At 45.5% G+C, this 15,018-nt stretch overlaps 1 protein-coding gene across 5 annotated transcripts in view; it reads left to right on the top strand.

The window, feature by feature from the left end:
- CPD (Cytochrome P450 superfamily protein) overlaps positions 1-15,018 on the top strand; it is a 54,010-nt gene that overhangs the window by 23,296 nt on the left and 15,696 nt on the right. For 2 of the 5 annotated variants that reach the window (XR_015188815.1, XM_086517577.1), the window contains exons 2-10: positions 5,512-5,700; positions 6,273-6,560; positions 6,634-6,976; positions 7,212-7,364; positions 7,568-7,810; positions 7,896-7,982; positions 8,369-8,447; positions 8,532-8,638; positions 8,838-8,968. Coding sequence is in view for 4 of the 5 variants with exons in the window: in XM_086517577.1 (XP_086373703.1) it covers positions 6,373-6,560; positions 6,634-6,976; positions 7,212-7,364; positions 7,568-7,810; positions 7,896-7,982; positions 8,369-8,447; positions 8,532-8,638; positions 8,838-8,968 (1,331 nt within the window). In the remaining variant the exon portion in view is untranslated. Of the gene's footprint in view, positions 1-5,511; positions 5,701-6,272; positions 6,561-6,633; positions 6,977-7,211; positions 7,365-7,567; positions 7,811-7,895; positions 7,983-8,368; positions 8,448-8,531; positions 8,639-8,837; positions 8,973-15,018 lie in introns of those variants that run through there. The other 3 variants (XM_086517580.1, XM_086517579.1, XM_086517578.1) reach the window with 3 other exon arrangements.

Here is a 15,018-nt window from a genome sequence, read left to right as displayed (position 1 = left end):
AGAAGTAATAGCAGAAGTTGATACAGTGGGAATAGACTCCTCTTTAAGCTTTACATCCAGAATGTGAGTCTTTCCCCTGCTCTGTACAGTGATCTTTTTGTTGTAGGCATCCATAATTCCCTGTACACGAAACAACCAAGGAATACCTAGCAACACATCACATCCGTCCAATGGCATGATGTAAAATTTTGCAGCATCTACATAGGACTGGATATGTAGGCGCAACTTTCCTATGATGGGTGTCACAGCCTCTGTATGGCCAAGACATGCAAAACCTGCCTCTGCTGTTATTAGGGTCCGTTTAGGGCCAAAACCCTAAACCTGCAAAAATACACAGCAGGCTGTAATTCACTGTTTCGGGCTCCGTTTTGCGTGCCGGTCACATCCGTAGCAAGTCCTTGAGCTCCCGCACTTGTAGGGCTACTTGCCCTTTGAATCGGACGAGATTTCGCACGTGAAACCTCTCCGAATCACCTGTACCTGCAGGGGATTAGCCGCTAGCTAATCCAGTACCTGTGCAAGAGGCTCTTGCCTCGGCAATCGCGCATGAACCCACACAACTGTACATTGGTCAATTGAAAAGCCCACGAGAGGGGCATAACATACTGCCATAGGGGAGAGAGAGAGCAGTGCGTAGCGTGCAGGGCATCACTCCTGGCACCGCACTGTACATAAGAGGGAAAGGAAGCACTCCATAGCTCTCAACCTGTGACAAAAACTGAAAATGAGCCTCCCTTCTCCTAAAATCAGCACCACTTCTTCCTGCATGAGGAAAGTGCACAGAAATGTGCCAAGTGGCACATTTACAGGCTATTTCCCGTTTCGGGGTTGCCGCCTAAAAATCTCCCGATCGGTTGCCTAGTTGACTTTACGGCAGAGTAATAAAATGTTCCCCTTGTCATTCCGGAGGTAATGACGCTAACACATTTTCAGGTCCCAAAATAGCAGTTCCCTAAATTTTAGGAGATGCTGCCATTGTATCTTTCTAGGTCATCTGGCCCTCTTTGTACACTGCAGCCACACCAAGAACTGAAATGTAGCCTCTGTAGCAAAGGATTCCACTTTGGCTAGTCAATGACCCCACTTTGGCTAACCATAGTCCTTGTCCAACCTTAGTGCTCTCTTGCCCTCAGGCCTGGACTCCCTCTGAACAGTTCCACACTAGCTATGCAATGCAGGGCAGTTAGATTTCCCGAGGGGTGTTTCCAAAAAGTGAAAATGAATAAATAAATAAGAAAGAAATCAACAAAAAGGATAGATAGTAGTCACACGTTGGTGACACTAGTTCACACACACTCCCTCCTCATGCTCACGTATGAGAGAGGGAAGTCACTTTAATTGAACACTCCCATGAAATCAAGCAAGAAGGGAACGAAGGACGATAGGATGGGCCAAGGATAGGTGGAGACGGCCATTAAGAAAGCCATTTTTCCCCACAAGAAAGAGACGAATAGTGCCCTCGACATTGTCAATAGGGCCCTATCGGAGAAGATCATGGCTCTAGAGGCAGAGTGTGCCTCTCTCAAAAGCAAAGTAGACAACCTAAAGGAAGAGTTGGAGGACATGCGCTCCTTCCAAGCTTGAAGAAGGAGAAATTCAACCATTTATGGTTGAAGAGTTGAATACCATTAAGGTGCAAGTGCTCACCATTCAAGTAGAGAAGAAGAAGAAGGCACGGGAGACCTCTTCATGGGTAGAGGTGCTCACCTGCACCAAGAAGCAACATATGGGTATGGAAGTATGTTATAAGTATGTTTCAAAGGGGCTGTCTGAAACATACGTGACCCTAAATTCTATCTAATTTTGTGGGTAAATATGCTATCAATAAAGCCATTAAAAGTTGAAACAATGTTGAAACTTACAAGCTACAAGCTAACAGTGAACATTTAATACTAGCTTTCATTGCTTATAAAGCTTGAGAGTTCAAAATTTTGAAGTTGTAAGGTTTGTTAGACTTTTAAAAAAGAGAAGAAAACATTCTCCAAAAGTATCGGATGTTTGCATACGACGGTCTGAAAGCACGCATCAAAATAGTTGGTATGATGATGAGTGTCGAGAGACGAGCTCGACTACAGAGAGAGGTGGCTTTGGGAGACATCACACATAAGCAGTTGCGTATACTCTTTCTTAGCTTAGCTGGAGAGAGATATTTATCAGATACTCAAGAGCCAAGACTCTAGGGAGGCTTGGTGACTCTTTAGAGAGCACTCACTCTCTCCAGTCATGACCTCTACAGAGACATGGACGTTGTAGAGGCGAGATTGACCAGGGGATATGCAACATCACAAGGATTAGAGAGGATACGTTCACAGGTGCAGTTTTAGGAGCCACGCACTAGGCTGTGGCTATTTGGCACTTTGGTCACTTCTACCATGCTTTATGGAGTGAGATATGGGGGCCTAGCATGGATCATCATAGTAGATCAGGGCGCACATATGATGGATGGAGATCCATGGAGAGACCATTTGGGTGAAAGCCTTAGTGCCACATGAGATTATTAAAGGTGAGATGAGTGCACCATCGATTGTAGTGGAGGCTCTTGCTAGATGAGTGTCTTTCATTCATAGCACATGGGAGCTACCACGTGATAGATATGCATGACTAGTGTTTTGAGTCATCGCGACAGCTAGCTAGTGATGGTGATACTTCATGTTCGTTCACATAGTTGTCATCTTGGTTTGAGCTACATGGATTTAGTATGGATAGGCTGCCCCCTTTTTAGTATTCCCTGGATACACCATCCCTCACCTTCACACATTCAGAGATTAGCAGGATTATTAGACATGATCTCATTTAGCTGGATACTAGGAGGACTTGCTGTTTCCGTCACATGAGTTGGGGACGAAGTTGGATTTTTATCGAGACCATTTTCTCTGCACGACAGATGATGGGTTTATTTGTTTATGAACACCCACCTATCTCATGGCATTATATGCGCTAACGGTCAGCTATGCACCTCATGATTCATCTCACCAGTTGGAGATCGAGATTGGCTGATTGTCACAAACTGCTGACGTGTCAAAGCCCTGAAGAATGGAGCCAACTTGCAGATGCCGGCCGAGGGGCCTAAACCCTAAGGAGAACAAGTAATAGAAGAAGAAGTCCTACCAACTTACGGGGACCCCATCCGATGGGGCCCCAAGTGACATAAAGGATTAAAATAAAGCAGGACCCACACACATAGACCCACACACACAGAAAAAATTGCGCTGGCATGATGACATGGCAGATTGTATGGATTTCCGCATTTTGCGCAAACTGCTGTACGGAATTTTTGTGATTTACGTTGGCAGCTTTTGGGCATTGCTTTTGGACTAGATGCTTTTGAGTTTGAAGAAGGCTTTTCACTATATATTGCTTTTGGGGCCTAGGGCCTTTAAATATGAGGCCATGGGCTCATTCTCCGGCATGCTTCCTTGAGAAGGTGCAGAGTCTGGAGTATCGGCTTGTACTGAGTTGATGCAATATAAAGAAATACCGAAAGGGGCGCCAAGGTTTGGGGCCAATACTCTCTGGGGTGGAATTCTGCCAATCCGTGTCGCGTGTTCTCTCTCTCTTTCAGTTCAACTGTTATTGAAGTGCTGAAAGTCTGTTCAATCTGTTCTTTTCTATTGGCACGTGGTGCCCGTCTTGTGACATTGATACAGAGGTATACTCCCAGAGGAGAGATTATGCCAGGTTTGCTAGAGAGAGCCAGAGACTGATGAGCATTATATATGGCAGTGCATAGCATACTACGAGATCCGCAGGCGTTTTCATTTGCTTATTCAGATAGGGCTTTGGCCCCTTATCCCGCATCATGGAATACTATGATTAGAGGTGCCTAGGCCCTAGATCTCTTCTTGCTGGAGATCCGTAGACTCAGAGAGACTACCCTTAGGAGCAGAGGCCCTACACATAGAGGATCCAAACAGAGGCAGATCGCTACTTTTACATGGGGACTACTCGGGATGGCCCACTGCAAGTTACCCAATCACACCCTCATTGGGGCATCATTCTTGATCGAGCCATCCAGCTTGGCTGCTCGAGATGCCCGAGGATGCGAGGATCTTCACATTGTAGACGAGGTCTACATTGGAGGCTATGGAGCATCATTGAGAGACATCAAGCAACAACCCCCCCAACCCACAAGAGCTGACCATGGAGGGTATTGAGGCCATATTGCAGAAACCAGATGATCACCATTGTCTACTCTCTCCATTGTGCACTTCATTAGCCCTCATCTGATTGTACCCCTCCCCGTATGTTTTGAGTTGATGTATTATGTGATGAGGATGTAGGCTAGGCTAACATACCTACCCACGCTAGGTACCCTCATTTATTTTTATATTTATGTTCCCCAGACATTGTACCGAGTCACACATGGATGTAACCTTTTTGTCTCCTAGGGCATTTTGGCCTTTCGAAAATGCTAATTTAATATTTCATTTCATCTCTCTCTCTCTCTCTCTCTCTCTCTCTCTCTCTCTCTCTCTCTCTCTCTCTCTCTCTCTCTCTCTCTCTCTCGTTCAACTCTCGTCGGGTAGATCTTTGAGGTCTCTTGGGATAGTTTCCTACGACGTTAAAATCCTCTCTCTCTCTCTCTCTCTCTCTCTCTCCCCCCAGCTGGCCTTTTTGGCTTGATTTCTCGCTGGAAACCACCTCCATACACTTGCCTCCCTGTGCTTTTACCAGGTTGCATCGTTTTTATTTGAAGAGGGGGCAGTGCTGCGCGCAAACCCTTTGCAGATCATGTTGATCTTCTCTTCCCTGGTTCGGTTAGGCATCCGGATTCTGGTGTCTTGACCAAAGTTGGCACCCTTCCTTTTTTCACTTTTTGTGGTACTAAGCTGCTGTTTTCTCTCTTTTTTTGGCCTTCCAGAGGTTGAGGACCGTGAGATGTACCCTCTACGCACCTCTGCAGCGTACCAGCACCCAACCTCTATGTACGAGCACACTGAATTCGCTGTACAGCAGCGTTTTCAGCCTCCTGCAGGTGGTTTCTTGAGTGGACAGCGGGCTGAAAGGTTCCCTTTGTGCCTTGGATTTGTCTACCTATTGACAGGACAGTATCAGGTGGTAGTCCGTGTGGTCTATTGGTGACTGGTGCAGCATACGTTAGCCTCTATTTCGGCTTGATCTCCTGTTTGGGCATGTCATAGTATTTAGTCTATGCATTATGGAGCTGGAAGTTATATTGTCTTGTGGAGAACTACCTCGAGTCTATACCTTGGACTTTCCTTCAAAAGTGAATACTTCTGTATTCATGTAGATATGTGCTAGTCTTATTAGCAGACATGCAGATTTCACATTGTGAAGTTTTTGTCGAAGTTGCGAGCAATTGACATTGTCGTAATTTTGCCTATTTGTCGTGGTGTATATGCCTTATCACTACCTTTTCATTGTATTGATTCTTCCTATCTAATGCTTTTATTTAGTACAAGGATATGGCTGAGCCTATCCTGCATCTTTTGAGACTCCATGCAGAAACAATCGAATTTTGTTTTAATGTATGTCGTGTTTTTTGTATAGGCGAACATATATGGCTCTTAGTTCTACTCCCACAGTTGGGCACATATGACGTTAGCGGCGATTTGCAGTGTAGTCAATACCACAAGAGTGATCCAGCTGAAGTTATATTAGCTTGTGGAGGACTGCCGTGAGTCTAAAACTGGCACTTCCTTCGGTGGGGAATTTGTGCTTTTCTCGAGTTTACTAGGGGTATCTCAACTTCCTCTGCCACTTCAAGTTTGTCATTGGTGTGGACATTATAAACTGCAAAACTGAAGTTTTATTTTGATTGAGAGAACTTCCTCAGGCAGGCATCATACTTAGCAAGCCGATGATTGATTGTGCTATGCGGAGGTATTGTGATTGCCAGCATCCTTTGAACACGTTCATACTGGACGTTCCATACTGCATACAAATGATAATATTGCATGAGCAATCAGTGCACATGAGATTCTCAGTTTAACTTTCTTCTTAGAGGCTTTACTTACGATGTTTTCTTTTCTTGTTTAACTGGCCAATGTGGAAGGCAATCATTTTTAAGAGCACGGCATAATATTATAAGATATATGTTTCCTTCAGTCGGTGATTTGTGAGTAAGAATCTCAAGTACAATTAAGCCGACTGAGAGCTTGGGAGATCACTCTTATATAGGGTTGTGTATTTCAGTTTCGTATGTTTGTTTTGGGTATGTGCTCTTTGTGGGCCATTATGTTGTTCCAGTCCTTGATTGACATTTTGCTTGTCTTTCTTTGAGATCTTCATAGTGCTCTCCTGCTTTGCAGATTGCACGTGCATGTAATGAAGGTGTTCCTAGGTGGTTGAACTCAGATCCTGATCACAGTGGTAGAGTCATATCCGCCTATACTGTGCGCTCGGTCCATTATGGCTTTTTACTATGTCGTGGGCTTTCTTTGCTTGCTGTTACTGCTGAAATTGTGGAAAGGCCCTAGAAGAAGGGCAAACCTGCCACCAGGAAGAATGGGATGGCCTCTTATCGGAGAAACACTGGAACTAATAGCAGCACACAAGACGCCCAATCCAGAACCTTTTACAGAAAGTCGACGAGCCAGGTATGCATCTTGAACAGTGTGATTGTGCTTATATGCATGTGCGCATTTCAAAACTGTTTGATTATCCATGCAGGTTTGGCCCCGTCTTTAGAACACACCTTCTTGGGAAGCCGACCATATATTCTACAGATTCAGAAGTTAACAAATTTGTGCTTCACAATGAAGGTCGGCTTTTTGCCTCCAGCTACCCCATGTCACTGGTGAGCCTTTTAGGCAAGAATTCTCTGCTGCTAACGCACGGGCATCTGCACAAGCAGCTCTATTCTCTTACTTGGAGCTTCACAAGCTCTAGTGTACTGAGAGACCATCTAATGGCAGAAGTAGAAGAAATTGTATGCTCAACTTTGAGCACATGGAGATCCTCTGCTGGTGGGCCAGAGCAGAAGGTGATCTATGTACAGGATGAAGCAAAAAAGGTTAACTCTTTGGCCATTTTTGTAGGTAAAAAGTGTCAAAATTCTGACTGCATATGCTGCATAACCATGTGAAATTATATTCGACTGATTTTGCTCCTCCAAACTTAGAAACTGACATTCTCAGAACTTAACAGATCTCTATGTTTTCTTTCTGGCAAATTGTGCTAGGCAATTGATTTCTCTAGTGTGCTGGCATTGATATGCAGTATTGAGTGCAAGAATAATTATTTTGCAGGTAACATTCAACTTGAGTGTAAATCAGCTGTTGAGTTCAAGTGTGGATAGTGAGTGGACCGAGGCATTGAGAAAAGAATACTTGCTGCTTGTTGAGGGATTTTTCTCTCTCCCTTTCAATCTACCAGGAACTACGTATGGCAGGGCTTTACAGGTTTGATTTAAATGGATATTTTGACAGATTTGAGGTGCATATAAAGAATTTCACAGTTTTTTTCTTGCTCTTGATTAGTGCATTTTGTGTAAGCAGCATTTTTTTTTGAGGCTGAATGTGCTAGGAACCTTGCAGTATTTGCTTCATTTAAGCATGACTATTGACAGCTTTGTGTTTAGTCTCATACTGTTTATTTGTGGCAGGCACGTATTGAGATCGCAAAGAGGATAAAGGAAGTAGTGGATCGAAGGAAGGTGCTGGAAAGTCGAGCTCCTGGTGATTATTGTGACCTCCTTGCAGCATTTCTGAGGCAAAAACTGACAGACGAGCAGATTGTGGACATGGTCATTTCATTGTTAGTTGCTGGCTATGAAACCACGTCCATGATCATCACTCTTGCAGTCAAGTTTCTTACTGATAATCCTCCAGCTTTAGAGGAAATTCAAGTAGGGTTTGTTTTCACACCTTCACACAGATCTTTTTGTGGTTTGTTCTTGAGTTTATTTTTCTTCCTCGTTTGAGTCTGCATAGGCGGAGCATAAAGCTATCAAAGATGGGAAGAAAATTGGAGAAAAGCTTTCGTGGAGTGACGTGAAATCCATGACCTTCACACAATGTGTAAGTGTCCTCTCTCTTAGTTATATATATGTGTATTTTTTTCTCAGTTGAACGACCAAAGGATTGAAAAAAAGCTATGGGATGTACATCTGATGTTAACTTATCTGACTGCTTCTGTGCATGGCACATCTAATCCTAAGTACGGTCATTCTTGGTGCATAGCTTAAAAGCATTACGGAATTTTTTCCTGAGCTTTGCATTAATTACTGTGAAACAGTTTGTATACAATAAAACATTCATTTTGCACATAAATTGTAAAAGCATATCATTATCTTACCTATGTGGCCTTGCGTAAAGTACAGTGAATCGGTAATCATAGGCATTTACTGGCGTAGTATTCATAAAATGCCCAATATGTCACCAAATTATTTGTGTCTTCATTGCAGGTTATCAATGAAACCCTTAGAATGGGAAACATGGTGGGGGGAGTATTTAGAAAGGCCTTGGAAGATGTGGATATTCAAGGTACCTTTTTTGCAGGAGATGGCCACAGTAATGTCAGCCTGAATGAAAGTAGTGAGAAATTTATAATATTTTGATTTGCTACAGGCTTTACTATACCAAGAGGATGGATTGTTTTTACATCATTTCGGGCTGTGCATTTGGACGAGGCTAACTATGTAGATGCACATGTTTTTAATCCTTGGAGATGGCTTGTAAGTTGTTTCTGGCTCTGCTGAAAGTGCAATGAGAGTTGCTGTTACTCTTTTCTTGTCAATCATTATTTCTGAGTATTGTAAGTCACAAGTCATCACAATTCATTTGTGTGAGGAATTCTTTGTTTGTTGATTGAGTGGGCCATGCCATTCCAGCTTGATGAATTTAACGAACTTTTTTTGTATTGGTTTCTAAAAGGATTGCAACTCCGGCTCCAACCTCAACTTTAAGTTCACTCCTTTTGGAGGCGGACCTCGTTTCTGCCCAGGGCATGAGCTTGCAAAGGTGGAGATTTCATTGTTTCTCTATTACTTGACCACACAATTCAGGTAGAATGACAAGACTGTGCAGCATATTAAGGTTTTGAACTGTAATCCCAAGTATGGGAAATTGCGAGAATCCTTGTGGAATTAGGTATATAATGCTTTTTATTTTACAGTCAGTGTGTGAAATGTATTGTAGCATCTGCTAGAAAATAACGAAATCGTTACAACCATCTGAAAGTTGGTTTTTGTGTGTGTGTGTGTGTGTGTGTGTGTGTGTGTGTGTGAGAGAGAGAGAGAGAGAGAGAGATGATGAAATGAAATGTCATATTAACGTCTTCAAAAGGCCATAATGACCTATGAGACCCAAAAGTTACAAAGTGGTGGATCTGATACAGAGTCAGAGTAACAAAATAACCTAACAACAGTACAAAACAAAGAGAGAGAGAGAGAGAGAGAGAGAGAGAGAGAGAGAGAGAGAGAGAGAGAGAGAGAGAGAGAGAGAGAGAGAGAGAGAGTGCAGCTGATGACTCTAGAGGCAAGTTCATTTGATGAGAAAATAGCAATGAAGGTACCTCTGCCTAGCAAGATGATGTCCTCCACGTTGCCTTCATCCGAACCGGCTAGAGTGCACGTGAGCCACTCCCAGGCATTGACATGAGGGTAGGATCACCCCACTAGCGGTTGACAGCCCTCTTTGAGAGAGCACCTCAATACGATTACCAATCTTGCGCTGTAGATCGTTTGAAATAGACATTACTCAGATTGGTTGCAGGAAGAGACAACCCTCACAGCCACAATAGACTCAGTAGGTCCCTGCTCAGAGTCCACAGCAGTAGAGTGCTCAACAACATCATAGTGTTGAGCAGATACAGAAATAGAGACAGAGATAGACAGGCAGACAGGTACATGTACAGCCTGTCCTTGTTGACAGATGAGTAGTGAGACAGAGGTTGCCAGAGGCAGAACAGTCCCCAGAAAGGCCTCTAGAGAAGAGGCTACCAGATCAAGATTGAGAGAAGGTTCCAGGGCAGTTGGACAAAGGGAGAGAGGAGAATCAGCAGTCGATGGCAATTCAAGAGTAGCCTGTGTTGTCCCCCCAGGGTAGACCAGTCGAGCAGACTCTGAATCTGTTGGAGATTCAGTCGCAGGTACTTCTCACAGTAGGCACTGTCAATGGGAGCAGGAGAGTGAGTCTTCGCACTTTGCAGAGGATTTTGACTATTCAGCATGCTTTACATCTCCAGCAGATGTCCACGTTTCTAATATCTTTCCTGCTTAGTTCTTTGCGGTTAGTCCATGGAGATCTTTTAGATGTTTCTTTGAGGAGTGGACCACTATGTGTAGAGTCTAGACACAGTTGTCAGGAGCACGCCTCGGTCCAGAGAGAGCTCCCATGATCAGATTTAGAGTGTAGGTTTTACATGATGACTCCTTTTGGACGAGGGAGAATTTCTATGATATCATATAGGAGCAAACAATGGTCGAGGCCAATTACTTTATGGATATCAGACATTATGCGAGTTTTATTTGTTGTTTTTCTTTTCCTCGGGGTTGGCTTTAGTGGTTTCTTCAATGTGGTGTTTTCCTTCCAACAACGACAGCTTGATGGGTTTGGCCGAGATGAGGGACTCCACTCCTGCCTTTAAACTGGTGGTTTGCTTCACATTGTTGCCGCTCATCCTCCAGTCATCCTCATTGTTCGTCCTTAGATTCGGTAGTGATTGTTGTGCCTGCTTTTGCCGTTGACTGGCTGGCTCCTTTTTGCGGTGGTGCTTATCAACGGCTACTTGGTGGTTGCTCCGCATTCTCCTTGATTTCCTTGATGGCACTTCATTGATGGTTCCTTTGCTTTGCTGGGGTTTGCTCTATTGGCTTTCTGTGCCGACCTTGTAGGATCCTTGTTGCGGTGGTGCTTTTTTAGCAGCTACATGGTGGTTGACCCATGGTCCCCTCAATTTCCTTGATGGCTTGTACTGGCAGGTTTTCTTCTACAGCTGGGATGGGCACCTTCCATGGCAGCGGTTTTGGTCATCCCCTTTAGTCTCCTCTCTCCCATCCTTCACCCTCTCCTACACAGTGGTTGCCTCTCTGTGCGTCTTTTGATAATGTCTAGGGCTTCTCAGTTATGCTCCACACCTTCTAGGTGGTGTTCCTCTTCGTAGCAATTTGGAGGTGCCTATCTTTTAGAGGCTTTGGTGGATACCCTCTCCCTCTTCTTTCCTACTACAGTAATTAGGAGGGAACTTTTAACCCTCACTAGGAGGGGTTTTCCCTTGGCGTTATTTCAATATGTTTTGGCCATTGGCCTTATGTAACAATTTTTTATTCCCTTGGGGTAGGTGCCATTTTGGATGCTCCAAGGGGGTTAAGTAATAGAGTGTAGTTATGCTTTTCTTCTCACACATTTTTAGGGTAAATCTTGATTTAATTTACAAGTGGGAAACCCCAAAGCGAGGAAAACCCACAGTAAAAGTACAAAAGACGGAGCATTGTGATGCTTCGAAAGCTAGAAACAATCAAAGAAAATCCTGTAGGCTTCAAGAGAGATATCTCCCACATCATAAACATAATGTAGGGCCAAGTGAAAAGTTGAAGTAAGGGAAAGGATCAATTTCGAATGCATGAAACATCTGAGAGCTACGTTGGTGCCATACGGTCCCCATAACTCAAAATCTGACCCAATTGAAGAAGACCTCAAATAAAGATTATTGCGGTTGAAGAACTCAAAAAATCCAAAACCTTCCGTGAAAGATTCCGGATGGGAAACGAAGGCGCCGAGCAAAGGACACTTGCCTAATGAAAGTGCAAGAGCAGCGACAATCCCAAAGCAAATGTGTAATAGACTCATCAGTCCCATGACATCGGACACAATGAGAGGAGGCAATGCGCCGTACATGCAACAAAGTACCAACCGGTAGAGCACCCACCATGCATCGTGATAAGAAAATGCGTTTCTTGAGTGGTAAGTGATTCGTTCTTTGCCACCACAATTAAGATTTGGAGAGTAACCACAATTGATTTCCACGAGCCACAATCCATGCATCATCTGCAGGCAAAGCATAAACGGACCCAACGGATATGCAGTCCATCTTAGTATGGGCGAGATGCCAATCGGAAACCCAAGAGTCCCCAAGTAATGGAGGCACTGGAAAAACATCGGCAAGTAACTGCTGAATTTGCTGTCACAAATGCCGATAATGAGGTCCTAACTCATAACGAAGAGCAGCAACCGAAAAAGAAAGAACTGTTCGAGGTTATCCACCACTTAATCAACTTGACAAATCCCTTTTTGCGAAAGAAAATAAGCTTGTCGAGGAGAGCACTGAATCAAAGTAAGAGAATGCTTTGCTCCAATGGATGCTCTCCAACCGAAGTGAGTTTCCTTGAGGGGATTCACGACCATGCCAAGATAAGTGTGAGGTAAGAGAGAGAGAGAGAGAGAGAGAGAGAGAGAGAGAGAGAGAGAGAGAGAGATGATCAGCAACCCTGCGCGAAACAGCAGCCCTGCGCGAACTCTGAACCAGCAAGCCTGCGCGCAAACCAGCACCCCTGCGCAAACCCTAATTCTGCCTACCTGCTGCCGCTGCTACCTGCCCTACGCAAACTGTGCGCTGCTATCATGCCCGCTGCTGCACGCGCCCCACCTGCCTGCGCGAACCTGCTGCCCTGCGCGGCAAAACCCTGATTCCCCGCAACCCTAACTGCCAGAAAAACCCTAACTGCCTCCAACCCTACCTGTCACACACCCTAACTGTGAACCTTCTTCTATCACCTGCAAGAGACAGAGAGAACGAGAGAAAGAGAGAGCGAGCGAAAGAGTCCATCATTCACTTCAGGTCTTGCTTTTCCTGTTTGCCAGTCTCCCCCATTCTTCATGGCGGCTTTGCCGGTCCCGAGTGCTACACACGGCTCTCCATCACCACTTGCCTGTCGCGTGGACTGTACTGGCGACCTGTTGACACGCATTGACTCCAAAGTTCAACACTTGGCACAGCATGCCTTGGTTGGCCGGATGATTGGATAGTCTCCACCTCGCTCTTCTATACGTGATTGGTGTCAGACTGCATTGGGCACTACTCAGGGACGGATCTCGGAGCTTACATTCCTTGGCAGGGGCATATTTATGGTGCGTCTTTCTGATCCCGCCACTGCCTCAGCTCGCTTGGCTCGCTCTCCGATACTCTCTGATCGCAGGATGCTATACTTGACGAGGTGGTATCCCGAGTTTACTACTGAGGAGTTTGACAGTCCACACCTTATTCCCAGATTCCCTTTGACGCTCTCCTTCCCGGATATGCCTCTCCATTTTATAGATGAGCATCTTCTTCAGATGATTGCTGCTCATTTTGGCACCGTAGTTCCAGGATCCTGCATATTCTCCTTTGGTCCACCTCGCATTCAGGTCTTGGTGTTTGGGGACACTTCACTACCAGATACAGTGACTGTGGTTGTGCGCGATCGAGACTACTCTTGCCGAATGGTAGTCACTGGACGTCTAGGACAGTGCTTACGCTGTCCAGAGATAGGACACTTGGCGCGTGCATGCCCCACCCAGCCACGTCATCGGCAGCAGCAACAACAGCCGGCTCGTGGCTCTCATGCTCAGCCACGTGATCAGCGTCAACCACCGGCCCCTCCTACTTCTACTCGAGGACCTCAGCAGCCTGCACAAGATCACTTACCTTTGCTACCAGCTCCTCCTTCACCTGCCGTTCCCCCACCCGCTGCTTCCCCTCTTCCCAAGGTCCCTATTCCCATGCAGATGGATCATCCACCGCTATTGCCTCTCCCTTTCCCTCCTCTTGCTCTCGCCCTTACTCCCCCCCCTCCATCTTCTGGTCCTCCCCCTCCCTCAGCCGCCCATACTTACGTCCCACGCAGTTTTCTCAGCTCTTGCCCTCTTTCCTGGGGCACTCATCGGGTTGAAATGTGTGGTGACTCAAAAGGGTCATTGCGGGTGCAGCTCTACCTTATGCATTACAAGACAGGTTGTGTTCCCTCTTTAATAGGCAGTCGGTCTCAGCCTACCCATTCCTTTTTCCTCCCATTCCACGCGGCTCAGGAATGGTCCGAGGATCAGGTTCTACATTTTGTGCATGCACAAACTATGGCTCAGCTTCATTTATGGTTGTCTACTTCAGCTCCGGATGTATTGTCTCCCCACTTCCCTTCATGTATTGGTGCTATGGAGTGGAGTGATGTTTATGCTTGCTATTCCTTGCCTATGGTCATTCATGTATCCTCAGATGTGGTGCTTCCTATGTCTATGCGCATTTGGGGTGTCAAAGCTGCAGCATCGGTAATGCAATGTAAACAAGCTGAGGTCCGCAGTTGGTGTAATGAGACACCATATTTTAGAGAGGGCTTGCGGGTTGCTTTCTTACCGCCCGAAGCTCACCCCTTGGATGGCCCAGCTGCCTCCAAGAAGATGCGCAGTTAGTCAGATGCTCTACAAATTCTTTCATGCAGACTATGGATTTACATGTAGTTTCTTGGAATGCTAATGGTTTACAGACTTCTCGGGTAAGAGGCTCCCGCAAGCTTTTACTTCGCAGAGATTTACACGCTCATGTAGTGGGTACTGTGGATATCTTACTAGTACAGGAGCATAAGACTGCCACTCCCTTTGGTAATCTCATGCCTTCGGGCGCCCACACTTTTTGGGAGCCTGCTCTAGGCCTTCATGGACAGAGTTGCGGTGTATGCATCTCAGTGGGGCCACGTTACTTGGCCGCAGTTCAGCAGCATGGCACACTTGTCGCTGGCAGAGCAGTCTATGTTTCTATTCGGATTCGGGACTCTATCATTGGTTTTATGTCAGTTTATGCACCCACTACTCCTCGGGAGAGGGCTACTTTTTGGTCCTCCTTGGCTGTTGTTCTACCAGCTGTAGACTCTTGGGTTGTTGGAGGCGACTTCAACAACGTCGAGAGCGACTCTGATTGGCGATCCCTCACACCTCCAGTTCTATCATCCATTTCTCCCAATGAGCAGCCAGCTTGGGATAGATTTCTTCTAGCTATTCAAGGTGTTGACGCCTGGCACTTACCCTCTTTTGGTCATCATCCTGCTACTCTTCATTACTCGTGGGGATTTCAGAGACAACAGGGGAG

The sequence above is a fragment of the Adiantum capillus-veneris genome, chromosome 8 (genome assembly GCF_014529385.1).
Source record: "Adiantum capillus-veneris isolate H3 chromosome 8, ASM1452938v2, whole genome shotgun sequence".
NCBI classification, from domain to species: Eukaryota; Viridiplantae; Streptophyta; class Polypodiopsida; order Polypodiales; family Pteridaceae; genus Adiantum; species Adiantum capillus-veneris.
This window is presented reverse-complemented; position numbering and strand designations above follow the sequence as displayed.